We start from the raw sequence: 15,707 nt of genomic DNA, 5'->3' as shown, positions 1-15,707 counted from the left end.
ACCGAAACCAAGGTGCACAGGGGAATTTTTTTTTATGTGTTCTGCTTATCAGTGGGATATTATAGTACTTAGATTAATAAAGTGCTTAAAGAAAATTACTTATAAAGCAGCAGAAAAAACAACCATGCCGCCGGTGGGATCCGAACCCACGACCTCCGAATATCGCGTCCGGTGCTCTTACCAACTGAGCTACGGCGACGGCTGTCCAATCTGCTGCTCTCGTGGGTATTTATGTTTACTGGGTGTAAGCGAACCTTGAGAGTGTTCACCAGCGCCACCCTCGACCATAGCGGCGGACGTAGCACGTCCTGTAAAACCGCGAGTGTGACGTGGAACGTCATCTAACGGCGAGGGCGGAAACTGTGCGAGAGCCCTCTTAAGCTACCTATGGCATCAAGACTGCCAGAACCGAGACCCTCGTTAAGCTATTAGCAGGTAAGTTAAATGAAATGAGGGGCCCGTTTGACAAACCTATGAAGGGAGCTAACAGTCACCGAAACCAAGGTGCACAGGGGAATGTTTTTTTTTTATGTGTTGTGCTTATCAGTGGGATATTATAGTACTTAGAATAATAAAGTGCTTAAAGAAAATTACTTATAAAGCAGCAGAAAAAACAACCATGCCGCCGGTGGGATCCGAACCCACGACCTCCGAATATCGCGTCCGGTGCTCTTACCAACTGAGCTACGGCGACGGCTGTCCAATCTGCTGCTCTCGTGGGTATTTATGTTTACTGGGTGTAAGCGAACCTTGAGAGTGTTCACCAGCGCCACCCTCGACCATAGCGGCGGACGTAGCACGTCCTGTAAAACCGCGAGTGTGACGTGGAACGTCATCTAACGGCGAGGGCGGAAACTGTGCGAGAGCCCTCTTAAGCTACCTATGGCATCAAGACTGCCAGAACCGAGACCCTCGTTAAGCTATTAGCAGGTAAGTTAAATGAAATATATATATATATATATATATATATATATATATATATATATATATATATATATATATATATATATATATATATATATATATCAAATTCTTTCTCAGTATACAGGAAATGTTAGGCATCTCATGGCAAGGAAATATGCTACAGATTAGAAATTACGACCTACACTGCGCTCATCATCCTCGTCCGTAGCGTTTTCCTCGTTCCATTCACTGACAAGCACAAGGCACTCCGAGCGTATGTAAGTTCTAAAGCTTCATTTGGGTAAGCACAACGAATTAATGACTCAAATAACATTTATTTACTTACATTCAACCGCATAAACGAACTGTTCGATCAGTGTTTATATTTTTTAACGGCAAGCTCATGATTCACACAAAGATGAGGAAGAGGAGGTTTACGACGTTCCGCGATGTGTTCATCTCTAAAAACTCAAATTTCCTTTAAAAAATATAAGGTACACTTTTTACGCACTTCTTGGCCTTCGACGGATTCTGAGCTGACCCCTCTTTATGGGAGTGAGTCATTAACCTTGCGAGACCAACGACAACCAAAGACGGTTGACCACAAATCACCTACTCCTTCAGTGCAGATGCCCGCCGCGGTGGCTCAGTGGTTAGGGCGCTCGACTACTAATCCGGAGTTCCCGGGTTCGAACCCGACCGGACCGGCTGCGTTTTTATGGAGGAAAAACGCTAAGGCGCCCGTGTGCTGTGCGATGTCAGTGCACGTTAAAGATCCCCAGGTGGTCGAAATTATTTCGGAGCCCTCCACTACGGCGCCTATTCATTTCTTCTTTCACTCCCTCCTTTATTCCTTCCCTTATGGCGCGGTTCAGGTGTCCAACGATATATGATACAGATACTGCGCCATTTCCTTTCCCCCAAAAAACCAATTATTATAATTATTCAGCGCAGATCGGGTTTTGGGTAGGTGTCGCATTTATAAATATACCACCGCAAAACGTAAGCCCATGTTACGGCAGAAGGGAAGACATTACGACAAATCCATTGCTCTCCTCACTGTAGTCGCGTCTCTTTTTGTGTACTCACTTCGTTTTTACAATTCGTGAGTATCGTTACAACAGATCCTGGTTGGACGAGCGTAATGGAAACGCCTGCTCGATGCTGCGGCACCTTGGAAGCCTTAACCCGGGAAGCAATGCGCAAGCTGTGCAACATACTCTGAAAAGCTGTTAAAATTGTATGTACTGAATTTCGCGAGAGAGGGGTCACAGTCGTGTTCTCACAAAAAAATACTCAGCATATTTAATCCAGTTAATGAACAATTTCGAACGTAAGGAGGCCCGTACCAAATCGCACTCAGCTTGCCACCGTTACAAATGCTGGTAAGGAATTGTCTGGTTTGCTGCTGGGGCCTGATGTTTAATTCACAGGAAGTTATTTTAAACACCTGTTTTGATGCACAGCACGGGGAAGGCGCAAATGCAACCATTTTTCGCTTAATTCTGTACACTAGGTATGCGGATATCCATGGCTATTGAGGAAGGCTCCAAGTTTGTTCCTCTTACGTTATGTTAAGGTCTGTTTACACGATGAACCCCATATCGGAGACGCCGCAGTGCCTTTGGCGGTCGTCTGCTGATACCAAGGTCGCCAGTTCGATTCCTGCCGCGGCGGCCATATTTCGATGGAAGCGTAATACAAAAATACCCGTGTGCTGCAGTGACATGTGGCGCATGTTAAGATCCCCATTTGGGCTAAATTATTCTCCAGCTCTCCACTACGGTGTTCCTCATACCCCATGTGTCGGTTCGAGACGTTAAACTCGACAATTACTAAAAAGAAAATCTGGAGACCAGTTTTTGTGTCTCGAAACAGGCTTCGCGTGACTTTCTACTTTCAGTTCGTTAAGTTCGCGCCTGGCCCGTATCTGGCCTGGCCCCGGTTGATGATGATGATGATTTTGGCCTCTGGTTGAATGGTACGTACCCACGGTGGGGGAGTGAGTGGACAGGGTACATTGGCCCCGGTTATCTGCGCACCAGGGGTTCCAGCAGAAATTCCGATATCCTTTTTTCTGACGGCGGACCCCGGATCCTTGGCTGCCATGTTGGTGAACGTCGCACAGTGAAAGGTGATGCGCATGTCTAATCCTGTTATCAGCACCTGTGATGCTGGAGGTCGGAGCAAGCGGCTGTAAGTGGATTAGGCATACGCACGGCCTGTCACCGTGCTACGTTCACCAACATCAGGCAATTGTCCGCGGGCAGTGTGCATGCCTAACGCACCGAAAGCAGAACTCCGCCCGGACCAAGGAACGGCAAGAGGCCCGTATTGTGAATCCACATTTACTAAAGAATTGCATGATCCATCAAAAGTATCGAACATTACACCTAGTAAAATCACTGCCCGAATGAACAATTTCTGCGCAAATTGTCTGTGTTCATCGCTTGCTGTTCACCAGGCATATATTGGCGCATAGCCACCCAATCTGAACCTGGCAACGTTTGGCAGAAGGTTAGGTGGGCGGATGAGATTAAGAAGTTTGCAGGCATAAGGTGGGCGCCGCTGGCAAAGGACAGGAATAATTGGAGAGCCATGGGAGAAGCCTTTCTCCTGCAGTGAGCGTAGTCGGGCTGATGACGACGATGATGATAATGACCCACCCAAACCCCCAACCCAACCTCTCATACCACACCCAACCCCTTGCTCCCAATGGGAAGCCACTGTTTCGAGAGCTCAAACCAGGATGACCAGCGCAGACTGATCGACCAGGCAACCCCGATTGGAACAGATAATGAGGCCCTGGACTCAGGTCCCTAACCTCTTGGGGCTACAGTCAGGCTGCTGCTGCTGCTGATGATGATGAAGTAAAGTTTTCCAATCGGTCGGTAACATTCAAACTTTAGAACCGACCGCACGCGCACAAATCGAAAGGCTAGAAAAGTGAAAAGATTATGCTGCAGAATGCACATTAGTTCTTTCGAGCGAAATCAACTTCGAGCACCGAGAAAAGAAAGTAGAAGAGGCCGAGTTCGCCCCTGGAGCCAGTTGAGAGAACCCCGTTGTGCCGGAAGCTTTGCGAAACGAAAAATAGTTCGCGTTGTACGGCGCATATCCTTTACACGGCATCCTGTACGTGAACTGAAGGCCTTATATATAAGCTCTGAAACGCATTTACCATGGCAGGAACAGGCTGCGGCACTACTTTATGCGCTATTGAGTTGACACGCGTGCACATAGGAACAGAGTTGAGGAAGAAGTGAGCGTTGATGCGGCGCAAGGCTACAAATACGTGGACCCTTGACCCGGGCAGGCAGTCGGCATCTTGACAGCTTAGTCTCGGAGTGGCATCGAACATGCGCGAGATAGTCCACATTCAGACAGGCCAGTGTGGCAACCAGATTGGGGCGAAGGTAAGCCACCTCTACCACCTCGCGGGTTATTTCACGGCTCAGGGGATCGCGGTTGCCTTTCGGTCCCAGTGCCGGTCCCGGCGCTTTTTACGTTGGTGATTACGTTGCGTCCTAAACGCCACGTACTAGAATCTCGTTTCAGGATACGGGCGAAAGCAGTTGCCTGTAAAGCAGTCGCGGCTTTTAGCAGACGTACTGCTTTCGTTCTAAGTTGTGGCCTTTTTGCGTTGGACAATGTTGAGCCCTAGCTAATGCTCATCGAAGGCTCTTGTTCTTGACCACTCCTTTCGCTCTGACCTTTTAATTACTGCTCGCGCTTTGAGAGCGTTGAGATATTGTTGTGTTATGGCATATAGCTCAGACTTTATTCCCGGTTGTAAAAAATTCGAGACAATCGGTCTTGGCGGTGAGGTGACATGGAACAGTTTTATGGCAAATGACTGCCGCAAAGCGATCGGCGAAGATTCTTTGACGGAATTTTTTTTCGCGCGACCTAGTTTTCGCGTATGATGCAATCCAAAAGCCTCAAGCGATCTTAGGCCCTTCCGGTTTTCCGCCATCAGCAAGACACATGGCGGGTGAGAATCGATGACAGTTGACGAGTTGACTACAAAAACCAGTTGACAAGTGGAACTGTAGCAGTTATATGTTGCTTTCGCTGTGAATTACAGCATCTAAATATGATTTGACTGCCGCCACTGCGCGATGTGACGCCACTCTAATTACTGAAATCTTTTCCCGTCTGCAGTTTTGGGAGGTGATTTCCGATGAGTATGGCATCGATCCGAGCGGGGCGTACCATGGTGATTCGGACCTCCAGTTGGAGCGCATCAATGTCTACTACAATGAGGCCTCCGGTACGCGTCTGGCTGTATTTCGGTTGATAATTTCACTTTGAAGCTTCCCCGTCGAGTTTATCTTGCCTTGCGGCTGTTTCGCACTGCTAAGCATTAGGGAAATTTTCCGGGCCGTTTGGCACATGACTTCAACAGAAACAGCAAGCGAAAGACAAAACCGAACGCTGTGTGTATGGTTGTCCCTTATTCTCGCTCCTGCCTTAATAGCGCTGTTTGTGCTGTTAAGCTGATATCTGGCCTGTCAATGGAGCTTCTTCAACGGCAGGCCTTTGCTCTTCAAGCTTTAAATTCTACAACCGATCGCGCAAATCTAGTCAGGTCAAAGTGCAACGCCTAGTGACCTCTTCTGCTTGCGGCATGTTATGCTAGGCCATTGCAGCTTTTGAGGTTGCATTGCCACAAGTCCCGCAGGGATTAGATTGAAGGTTCTTGACCAAAGCCTTTTTTCTCATAGGCAATGAATGTTCACAACGCGAATGAGTTTGGAATAATAATAATAATAATAATCATAATTGGTTTTGGGGGAAGGAAATGGCGCAGTGTCGGTCTCATATATCAGCGGACACTTGAACCGCGCCGCAAGGGAACGGATAAAGGTGGGAGTGAAAGAAGAAAGGAAGAGAGAGGTGCCGTAGTGGAGGGCTCCGGAAAAATTTCGGCCACCTGGGGATCTTTAACGTGCACTGACATCGCACAGCACACGGGCGCCTTAGCGTTTTTCCTCCATAAAAACGCAGCCGCCGCGGTGGGGTTCGAACGCTGGTTTTGAATTCCCTCGTCAGGTTTGACGAGGACATAGTACGTCTCCCCTCTACTACGTTTCCTCTTGCTGCAGTGAGTTTGTAAGGAGTTTTTAACTCTATGTTTGCTAATACCGCCGCTGTGCTTCATTTGGAAGGGACTCGATCATGACATCCATGATTCGGCGGACGCATTTCTATGGAGGCGAGACCATAAAGAGCCGTGTGTTCTGCGATCTTATTGCGCGTAAAGTAACCCGAGGTTGTGCAAATTTATCCAGAGGCCGGCACTACTGCGTTGATGACAGCCCATGTACAGAATTCGGAATGTTAATCCCATATAGGACACCGTTTGTTTAGTAATACGGAACAGAATCGAAACAGGAGTCGCAACAGGACGTTAATGTAGTGACATCATTTTGATCCATCTCAATTTATCTATCAACATTTCACCTTCTGTTTTTCTGCTGAAAGATATTTAAATATTTTATTATTAAATATAACTGGATCATCTGTTTAAAGGCCGGGAGGTGGCGGAAGGGCCTAGTAGTGCCGCTTTTATTTGCTATGACACCTACAGTTGGTGCGCTCCATTTCCTTTCTTTAACTGGCTTTGTTGTGACGCAGGTACTTGTAATAACTGCACGGTATCTTTGTTGCCGCTAAGTGATATTTATTTTTTGTTTCAGAAGGTAAATACGTGCCTCGGGCCATCCTGGTTGACTTGGAGCCGGGAACCATGGACGCCGTCCGCTCGGGACAGTTTGGACAACTCTTCCGGCCGGATAACTTTGTGTTCGGTAAGGGGCTTCTCGGCTTAAAATCTACTACATAAACGCACCCACAAGAGCGCACAGTGCAGACTAATCTTTAAAGCGCAGAACTGGCTAAATTTGTACCCACATCTCTGTACGCGCAGCGAATCCTCGCTCAGTATAATCCAGTCCGAGTGGCAGTCAGTTTAATACAGCCACGCAATCAAGTACTTCGAGTTTGAAATATGAGCATTCTCATCAGTTCCTTGCGAAACCTAGGCCGCCAAGATTGAGACGCAAGCTTGGTGGTTCATCAAGAATGTAGTGCGCCGTGAAAAGAGCATATTACGAGAGAGGCAACACATGGGCCATTTCGAAATTAAATTGAATCGGAATTAGCTCCGTTAATCGAGGAAATACAAGGCAAAAGCTGTCGGCGTTCAATGTGTTCATTGACGTGGACACCGTTCTAGACGCTTAAGGAAGTGCGTAAACTGGCTCCCCGGGTCAGTGGACGCTTCACTCGCCCTTCGAGTTACGTGACGATGGTGAAGACATGTGGGCTGCATGCATTAATAATAATTGGTTTTTGGGTAAAGGAAATGGCGCAGTATCTGTCTCATATATCGTTGAACACCTGAACCGCGCTGTAAGGGAAGGGATAAGGGTGGGAGTGAAGAAGAAAGGAAGAAAGAGATGCCGTAGTGGAGGGCTCCGGAATATTTTCGACCACCTGGGGATCTTTAGCGTGCACTGACATCGCACAGCCCATTGGCGCCTTAGCGTTTTGCCTCAGTAAAAACTCAGCCGCCACGGTCGGGTTCGAACCCGCGAACTCCGGAGCAGTAGCTGAGCGCCCTAACCACTGAGTCACCGCGGCGGGTCTCTGAATACATTAGCACTGATAACTTCGTGGTGGACACGCGGCACTGCAGTAATAGGCCGCAGCGTTCATTGGGTGATCAACCTCTCGCGATCATCAACTGCAACCTGCCACAGAGGCAGGGTGGACGCGCTGCATATCCAAAGTGCGGAAGGCAATCAAGTGGGGTTTTAAAGTGAAGGCTTTACTGGCCGCAAACTTGCTATTTCGCCGTGGCGATGCTCAGAGGAAGCACATAACGTCACAACGCGCGGTTCACCGCGCATATTTCTCTCTTTCTCGCTCCCTAGTCACTACTGAGCATGCGCCACTAGTAGCACCGAGCCACAGGTGTTCCGGCGCTGCGCAGCGCCATGCCTTTCCTCAAAATCCAACTTTCAATTTTCAGTTTTCTCTTTTTTCTTTCCCTCCCTCCTTTATCGCTTCCTTTACGGCGCGGTTCGGGTGTCCACCGAGATATGTGAGACTGTTACTGTGTCATTTCCTTTCCTCAAAAACCAAAAAAATCTAGTCAGCCGACGGCGTTCATAGTTCATTGGCGTTGAGAACTTTGAAAAGGCCGTTCATTTTCACGAAAGGAAAGGCGTAATATTAAATGTAATAATTAGTTTTGGGGGAAAGGAAATTGCGCAGTATCTGTCCCGTATATCGTTGGACACCTGAACCGAGTTGTAAGGGAAGGGATAAACGAGGGAGTGAAAGAAGAAAGAGGTGCCGTAGTGGTTGGCTCCGGAATAATTTCGACCACTTGGGGATCTTTAACGTGCACTGACATCGCACAAGACGCGGGCACCTTAGCGTTTTTCCACCATAAAAACGCAGCCGCCGCGGTCAAGTTCGAACCCGGGAACTCCGGATCAGTAGCCGAGCGCCCTAACCACTGAGCCACCGCGGCGCACAACCGGCTCCATGGGTCAGTGGAGACCTAAATCTCGCTTTCATGCATGTGGCGCTGGTGTCGAACTGCAAAAGAATGCTTTGAATGCGTTCCCCACATTGGATAGGCAGCGCGCCCTCCCTGCCACCCTGGGAGGTGGCACGCAGTTAATGGTTGATCGCGAGATATTGATCAGCAAACGAACGCAGCGGCTTAGCTATTGCTGCAGTGCCGCATGTCAGCCACAACGCTGTCAGCGCTATTGCATTCAGGCCACATCTCTCTCCCACCACTGCCACATGCATAATAATAATTGAATGAGGCGTCCGCATATCCATATCCAGGCAGCCAGTTATGCGCCCTTCCTTTGTTCAACTCCATCGTCGTCTAGAACTTTGTCAACGCCAAGAACACAGTGAACGCCGACACCTTTCGCTTTGTATACCCTAGATTAACTGAGCTAATCCACATTAATTTTTTGCAGTTGCATGCCAACGCCACTTTACATGAAAGCGAAAGTGAGGTGTCCACTGACCCAGGGAGCCATTTGTGCGCCTTTCCTTTCGTAAAAATGAACGGCCTCTAGGTTTTCAACACCAATGCACCAAATGAGCGCCGGCGGCTCACTTGTTTTGCTCGGTTTTGAGGAAAGGAAATGGAGAAGCAACTGTCCATATCTCTCGGTGGACGCTAGATCGAATGGATAAAGGCGGGATGGAAACAAGAAAAAAGAAAACTTGAAAATGAATTTTTAAGAAAGGTGTGGCGCGACGCAGCGGCGGAACACCTATGGCTCGGTGCAACTAGTGGTTCATGCGCAGTAGTGACTAGACACGCTTACCCGAAATGGGCCGCTGGCTATAGTCTAGCGTAGCTCTCGCTACAAAAGATTCCATCCGCCTTTGACACAACACCACATCACTCAGCAAAACGCATAGGTGGCGCATTACACAAGGAAGGGAGGCGGCCGTCTGCGGGGACAATCCGGCATAAAACAAAAATATTAAAGACAGATATAACACAGGATATGAGCACAGCAGGCGGCTCTCCCTCCCCTGTGTTCATGTCATTTGTCACTCGTTTTACGTAGTGACTCGCTGGAGAGATTGTGTTCTGTAGCCGAGTACAATGCGAGCCATGACTTGTTGAATTGTTTGCAGACGTGAACATATATTTTCAAATTCTTTCATCCGTCGCATTATCGGAAACTTCCGCAAGCTGTTAACTTCAACTGTGTTGAGCGTTGCTTATCTCTCTACTTGCTACCTCCACCAAGCAGCATAAGTATAGTTTTTTCCGCCCAGTGCATGGCTTTCTTTCTACATGAATAATTCCAATAAGTTCGTTGTGTCGCCTCCCAGCCTCCACGTGGCCAATGAAACGCTGAGCAGTATAATTCAATATATGCAAATATTCATTGTTTGTTCTTCTTGTGATATTTAGCGTGCTTATAGAGAACTGTACTATTGTTGTTTTTGATAGTGCCACGTTTATTTGGTGTACTAGCTTTAACAAAATATTTTCAAGTAATGTATTGTAATTGCAGTTGGTAATTTTCACCTGTATTCTAGTGCATTCTTATGGTGTTGTATTGCCTTAAGTATTGTGTATATTTGTTGCATATTTTCAGAGTAACGTGTGTAACGATTACTGCAGTCTGATGCTTGAATTTTAATAAAGAATGTTTTGGATACAACCATGTGTCTCCTCACGGGATTAAACTTAGTGATGCAAACGAAGCCTAGCTTCAGAAGGATCGACATCTGAGCTGCGTTGTCTTTTCTACGTTCTTGTTCGTTTTGAGTGCACTAAACTTTTCCTTAAAGCCTAGCCTTTGCTGAAACGAGAATGCAGATATTAATCACAAAGTGAACATATATGTTGGTGTTTACAACCGCACGCGTTTCATCAAGTTTTGTTGTTTTCCTCATAATAATAACAACAATAATAATCCCGTTGATCGCACTTCGTTCTTTTTAATTTGGTGGAATTAAAATGAAATGGCATATTTTCCAGTAGCGCAGCAGGCTACAGGGTGTTGTCGGTATAGGGAAAGGGGGCCTGCATGCGCATTAGCCCAGGGCCCCATTTTTCTTATTCCGGCCCTGGAATCGCACACAGCGCTCCACAACCCACCCAATGGACCACCGGTGTCCAAAGAATGAACGAAGGGCGTCTGCTACCAAACGTTAGGACTTCCGATGGAGGCCTATAGTTTTATCCCGAATACAAACTACAGACATCCCTGGGACCATCCCATGCAAAATAAAGGCGGCCGAATGAACGTCCTACGTACGTCCACGCCGGACATTCAGACGTCCTTCGGATCCCAAAATTAGGATATAAGTTCCCGGATACGTCTATAGAACGTCCCTTCCCGCATTTGACGCGCGCATGACATCCACTAGTACGTCACCACAGTTCGGATGCTCATACCACCATCGATGAACCCAATTCCTACCGTCATCAGCCAGCCGGCCGGAAACGAACATTTCTTGGACCATTTTATGGCAGCTGCTAAAACAAATACGGTTGAAAGCTGTAATTCCTTGGCATTAGCTGAACACCCAAGGAAGAATTAACATGCATACAACTTTCTCAAAAACTCTGAGACGACTGCAGTCTGCTGCATTGAAGAAATGCGAAAGCATTAGCGGTGGTGGCTGCTGGTGCGTTTAGGTGCTTCGTTTGTACCACTAAGTACTTTCTTTGTACGACTAGGTGGTTCCTTTGTACGACAAGGTGATTCTTTTTTACAACTATTCGCTTCTGTTTCTTCTCCTCTTTCTTCTACTTCTGCTTCTATGCCTTTGAGTTGAATATGAAGTCATTTTTATAAGTTCCGTTAGAAGGGTCCCCAAAACTCACGCGTAAGCTTGAAGGTTCAACACGACTTTAATGTGCAGCGAAACGGGCGTAAGTACGAGAGTGGCAATATATGTACTTTTTCCAAATTAAGATTCTATCCGCAGTTGCTACACCGCAGAACACAACGCCCCACATCACTCCAGCAAAACGGGTATGTGACATATTAATGACTGGATGTAGTCCTCAGCGGGAGAAATCTGGCAGAGTGCAAAAAAAATTAGGACAGCGATAAAAGATGGGTACTGCAGAGAGCCTCCTTCTGTCCTCGTCTTGTCTGCCACATAGCTCTTTTACCAGAGTGACTTAGTGCCGAGATTGAGTTCTGAAGGCCGAGTGAAACATAGCCATCACTTGTTATAGTCTTTACATGCCTGAAAACTAATTAAATTAATTCGCACGCAACAGCATCCTAATATTATCCAAACTTAACTTTACCTATGAAATGCGGTGTTTATCCCCCTATTGGCTATGGCCATCAGGCCACTTAAGTCAATTTTTGTTGCCTTTCTGGCTGCTGTGTGAAGTGTGTTTGGATAGTGGCTTTCCTTTATTGCATATTCCAGTACTGATTTTCTTCAGAATACAGTTTGTGCAAGTATACGCCTTTCACAACCTGCCCCTTCAGGTCAGAGTGGTGCTGGCAACAACTGGGCCAAGGGCCACTACACCGAGGGTGCTGAACTGGTGGACTCGGTGCTCGACGTTGTGCGCAAGGAGGCGGAATCCTGCGACTGCATGCAGGGATTCCAGCTGACCCACTCCCTGGGCGGTGGTACTGGATCTGGCATGGGCACACTGCTCATCTCGAAGATCCGTGAAGAGTACCCCGATCGCATCATGAACACCTACAGTGTAGTGCCCTCTCCAAAGGTGTGTGACATTATCTGCAGGACCCAATTTCAGCATCTTTGAAACAAAGCAAACATGACATTTCGGCCTTGCTTTATAAGGCGCCTTCCTTGAATTTTGATTAGTCGGTATGCACAAAGTTCTCATTCTCTTGCTGCGGCTACCTCTAGGTTTCGGACACTGTCGTCGAGCCCTACAATGCTACTTTGTCAATGCATCAGCTTGTGGAGAACACCGACGAGACCTACTGCATCGACAACGAAGCACTCTACGACATTTGCTTCCGGACGCTGAAGCTCACGACTCCCACCTACGGAGACCTTAACCACTTGGTTTCTGCAACGATGTCGGGTGTGACCACATGCCTGAGGTAAGTATTTCTCAGCTTCGTTCAAGGGGTCACTTAAGCGCCTCATGCATGTTCATAAAGAGCCCAAAGAGGTCGACACCATCCGCCGAATTGCTAGTTCCGACGGCAGTGATCGGTTCAATATGGAACAAGCACTGCAAAGACTGCGGTCGCCAAGGTCTTTTACAAAATATTTAGAGTAATACATTACAGCTAATCTCCATGTATGAAGTGCATGTGGTGGCAATATTTTCAGAAAATACAATGACGAGCAAGAAAGCAAATAAAAGCACCCTCACCGTCCGCATAAAAACTAACAAACACCGCACCTGCTATAGCCAGCCAAGCAGCTGCTCAAGGAAGCTTTGAAAAGCACTTCAAGGAAAGTGAATTCGGCAGCGGCAGCAATAACGAGAAGGCGGCTGTCGTCGGGAATAATGGAGCGGCGCCTAATCTACGGCATGCGATTGCACACATTGGGAATAAAATGGCCGTGTTTAACCACTGTACCTCAAAAAACCCATGAGGCGAAAAGGTAAATTAAGGCCTCGCGCTGTAAATGATGAAAAACTACTCTGTTCAAAAGCAAACATCTCAAATCTCTTGGAAATAATTTAGGTGTGTGTCAGTGGAGAATACTTTTTGAACTTTTTCTCCTTTATAAAGCGCACATTTATCTCGTTCAGCTCCTTAATCCTAGCGTACAGGACCTCCATATAAAGCATCACGTATATTGAAATCAGTTATCCCCGTTTTCTCTTTGGGAAAAGGGAATACAAATTCCCACGTTTTGGTATGGAAGTTTTTCTTCGATAAATAGTGGCACTTTCTGAGGACGTTGGGAGCAGAGTACAACATTAGCCTGCTGAGCAGTCAGTATGGAATAAATACTGGGTGCCATTGTTGGGAGATGGTGGTTTAGGGCCTGGAGAACGATCACATAATTCTAAAGTGCCACGACAACCGGCAGACCGGTGAAGTTAATACCCATCGATGTTCTCCTAATGTAGTAATTTGTATAACCTTTGAAGCTGGATACGAAGCAGTGACCACGTGAAGAATCCATTTTTATTTTTTGTGATTTTGCCAATGAATCGAAACCAGCAACCGAAGAAATCATGTTATCTTACTGAAGCTGGTTTGTTTCTCCGCCGTTGTAATTTGGCTGAGGCAAATAACAGGCATGCAGTTTTAATGTTCTCTAGAACAGACTGGCAAAGTGTAAACTATGTCACTTCTGAAATTTTCATGAGTTCGTTCTTTCATTGGGCTTCGTTGTCTGCACTGGCGTGAAGAGAACTGAATTTCAAATTTGATGACCCGATATTCAAAAGCTTTGAATGAACAGCGCGCAACAATCGCGACATTCTACAAGATGCCTCCACTGACCGTTGTAGCTGCTCCACAATCTTACCACAATCTTGTTCTGACTGTTCCCAAACAAGAGCGCCCAACATACCTCTAAATTCTCTCTCCCCTTGTGAATTAAGCGGGCTTCTAATCAGCACCGTCCCATTCCTCACAGATTTCCTGGGCAGCTGAATGCTGATCTTCGCAAGCTGGCCGTTAACATGGTGCCCTTCCCTCGCTTCCACTTCTTCCTGACTGGATTCGCTCCACTCACGTCCCGCGGCTGCCAGGAGTACCGGGCTCTGACTGTGCCGGAGCTGACGCAACAGATGTTCGATGCCAAAAACATGATGGCTGCTTGCGACCCCCGCCACGGTCGTTACCTGACAGTTGCTGCAGTCTTCAGAGGCCAAATTAGCATGCGGGAAGTCGATGACCAGATGCTCAACATCCAGAACAAGCAGTCGAGTCACTTCGTTGAATGGATCCCGAACAGCGTAAAGACAGCTGTCTGTGACATACCGCCTCGAGGTCTGAAGATGTCTGCTACTTTCATTGGGAACAGCACAGCCATTCAAGAGATTTTCAGGCGGATCTCCGAGCAGTTTACAGGTGACCATCGTGTTTGATTTGAAAGTGCTTCTTAAAAGCACATGCTTTCATTGTAGGTACCCATTGCTGTCGAGTTTCTGGGACAGCGCATTTTCGGGGACAGTTCTAGGAGTGTGACCCGGCCTGCTTGATATCTTATTTTTTTTGCAGCTATGTTCCGCCGCAAGGCCTTTCTGCATTGGTATACTGGAGAGGGCATGGACGAGTATGAGTTCATCGAGGCAGAGTCCAACTTGAACGACCTGGTGTCAGAATACCAACAGTACCAGGAGTCCACACCTGAGGACGAGGGGGAATTCGAGGAGACCCAGGCAGAGGCCTAGTTTTTTGTGTGCAGCGCTTTTTTCTTTCGCTTTACAATAAAGTGTTTGTTTGTCATGGATCCTTCTTTTTGAGCCAGGTGCTTGTGCACTTTAGTATGTCGTAGGCCCGGACTGCGTCACAAGGATGGTCTTGCAAAGCAGCTAAACCTTACTGTATTGCAATGTGCGCACATCTGTAAATAGCCGTGTGACTGGCGTTTTCGACATTTTGACGAAACTCTAAAATCTGTTAAAAGCTTCTCATCGAACCACTTTTAGAGCGAACGCAAGGTGATCTTAAGGAAAACAAGTTTTGATGAGCTATTATTGGTCTCGGATACTTCCTGTCAGATGTGGCAAATTCTCTGTGCTGTCGAAACTGATATGAGACGAGCCGGTTTTTAGAACATCGCTTCGGAGAATACATTTTGCCTATTATTCTCAGTGTTATTTGACTGAGTTTTTTTGGCGTATTATCTAGCCATCATCTTTTGTTTCATATTTTTACGATTTTTAACAAAAACATCAGTGACGGGATCTTCGTCAATACTAGGAAGATCGTATCACTTTCCTTGAGAGGCTCTTCTACTTGAGGGAAGGAAAACACGATGAGAAGACGCCGACAGGACATCGAGTAGCATTTGAGGCTGCTTGACCAATTCATTGTTCAGCGATAGTCGAGCTCCTCGGGGCTGCTGAACCTGTAGCGATCGAACCACAGGGCCCATATCTCGTTCTTCTGTGAGCGGCATAGCCCTAACCCGGGACGCAGAGCAGAAAGGTTCGTCGCCAAAGGCTTTGGCGATTCGCCACTGTGAGGAGCCCTCAATCCTTAATACTCAACGAACATTACCCGTGTTGAATTCGGCGCTATTGATTCAGAATCCCTTAGCGTGGTGTCCACAGAAACAGAGGGTAGGTGCTTTGGAAGCCACGCGAGCTTTCG

The 15,707-nt window shown here is 47.1% G+C and overlaps 1 protein-coding gene across 3 annotated transcripts; it reads left to right on the top strand.

Annotated features, from left to right (window-relative positions):
* Positions 1-3,962: 3,962 nt before the first annotated feature.
* Positions 3,963-14,839, top strand: LOC144132401 (tubulin beta-4 chain-like). 3 transcript variants are annotated; one of them, XM_077664797.1, is made up of 7 exons: positions 3,963-4,319; positions 5,068-5,176; positions 6,609-6,716; positions 11,925-12,169; positions 12,319-12,518; positions 14,023-14,459; positions 14,610-14,839. In XM_077664797.1, the coding sequence occupies exons 1-7, from the start codon at positions 4,263-4,265 to the stop codon at positions 14,780-14,782; spliced, it is 1,329 nt and encodes a 442-aa protein (XP_077520923.1). In that variant the 5' UTR covers positions 3,963-4,262; the 3' UTR covers positions 14,783-14,839. The 3 variants fall into 3 exon arrangements, with proteins under 3 accessions (XP_077520923.1, XP_077520915.1, XP_077520932.1); XM_077664789.1 differs by having other exon boundaries at positions 3,964-4,319; positions 6,606-6,716; XM_077664806.1 differs by lacking the exon at positions 6,609-6,716 and having other exon boundaries at positions 3,965-4,319.
* Positions 14,840-15,707: the final 868 nt, after the last annotated feature.

Source organism: Amblyomma americanum, chromosome 1 (genome assembly GCF_052857255.1).
Source record: "Amblyomma americanum isolate KBUSLIRL-KWMA chromosome 1, ASM5285725v1, whole genome shotgun sequence".
In the NCBI taxonomy this organism is placed as follows: Eukaryota; Metazoa; Arthropoda; class Arachnida; order Ixodida; family Ixodidae; genus Amblyomma; species Amblyomma americanum.
Note: the sequence above shows the minus strand (reverse complement) of the source record. Positions and strands in the feature narration are given on the sequence as shown.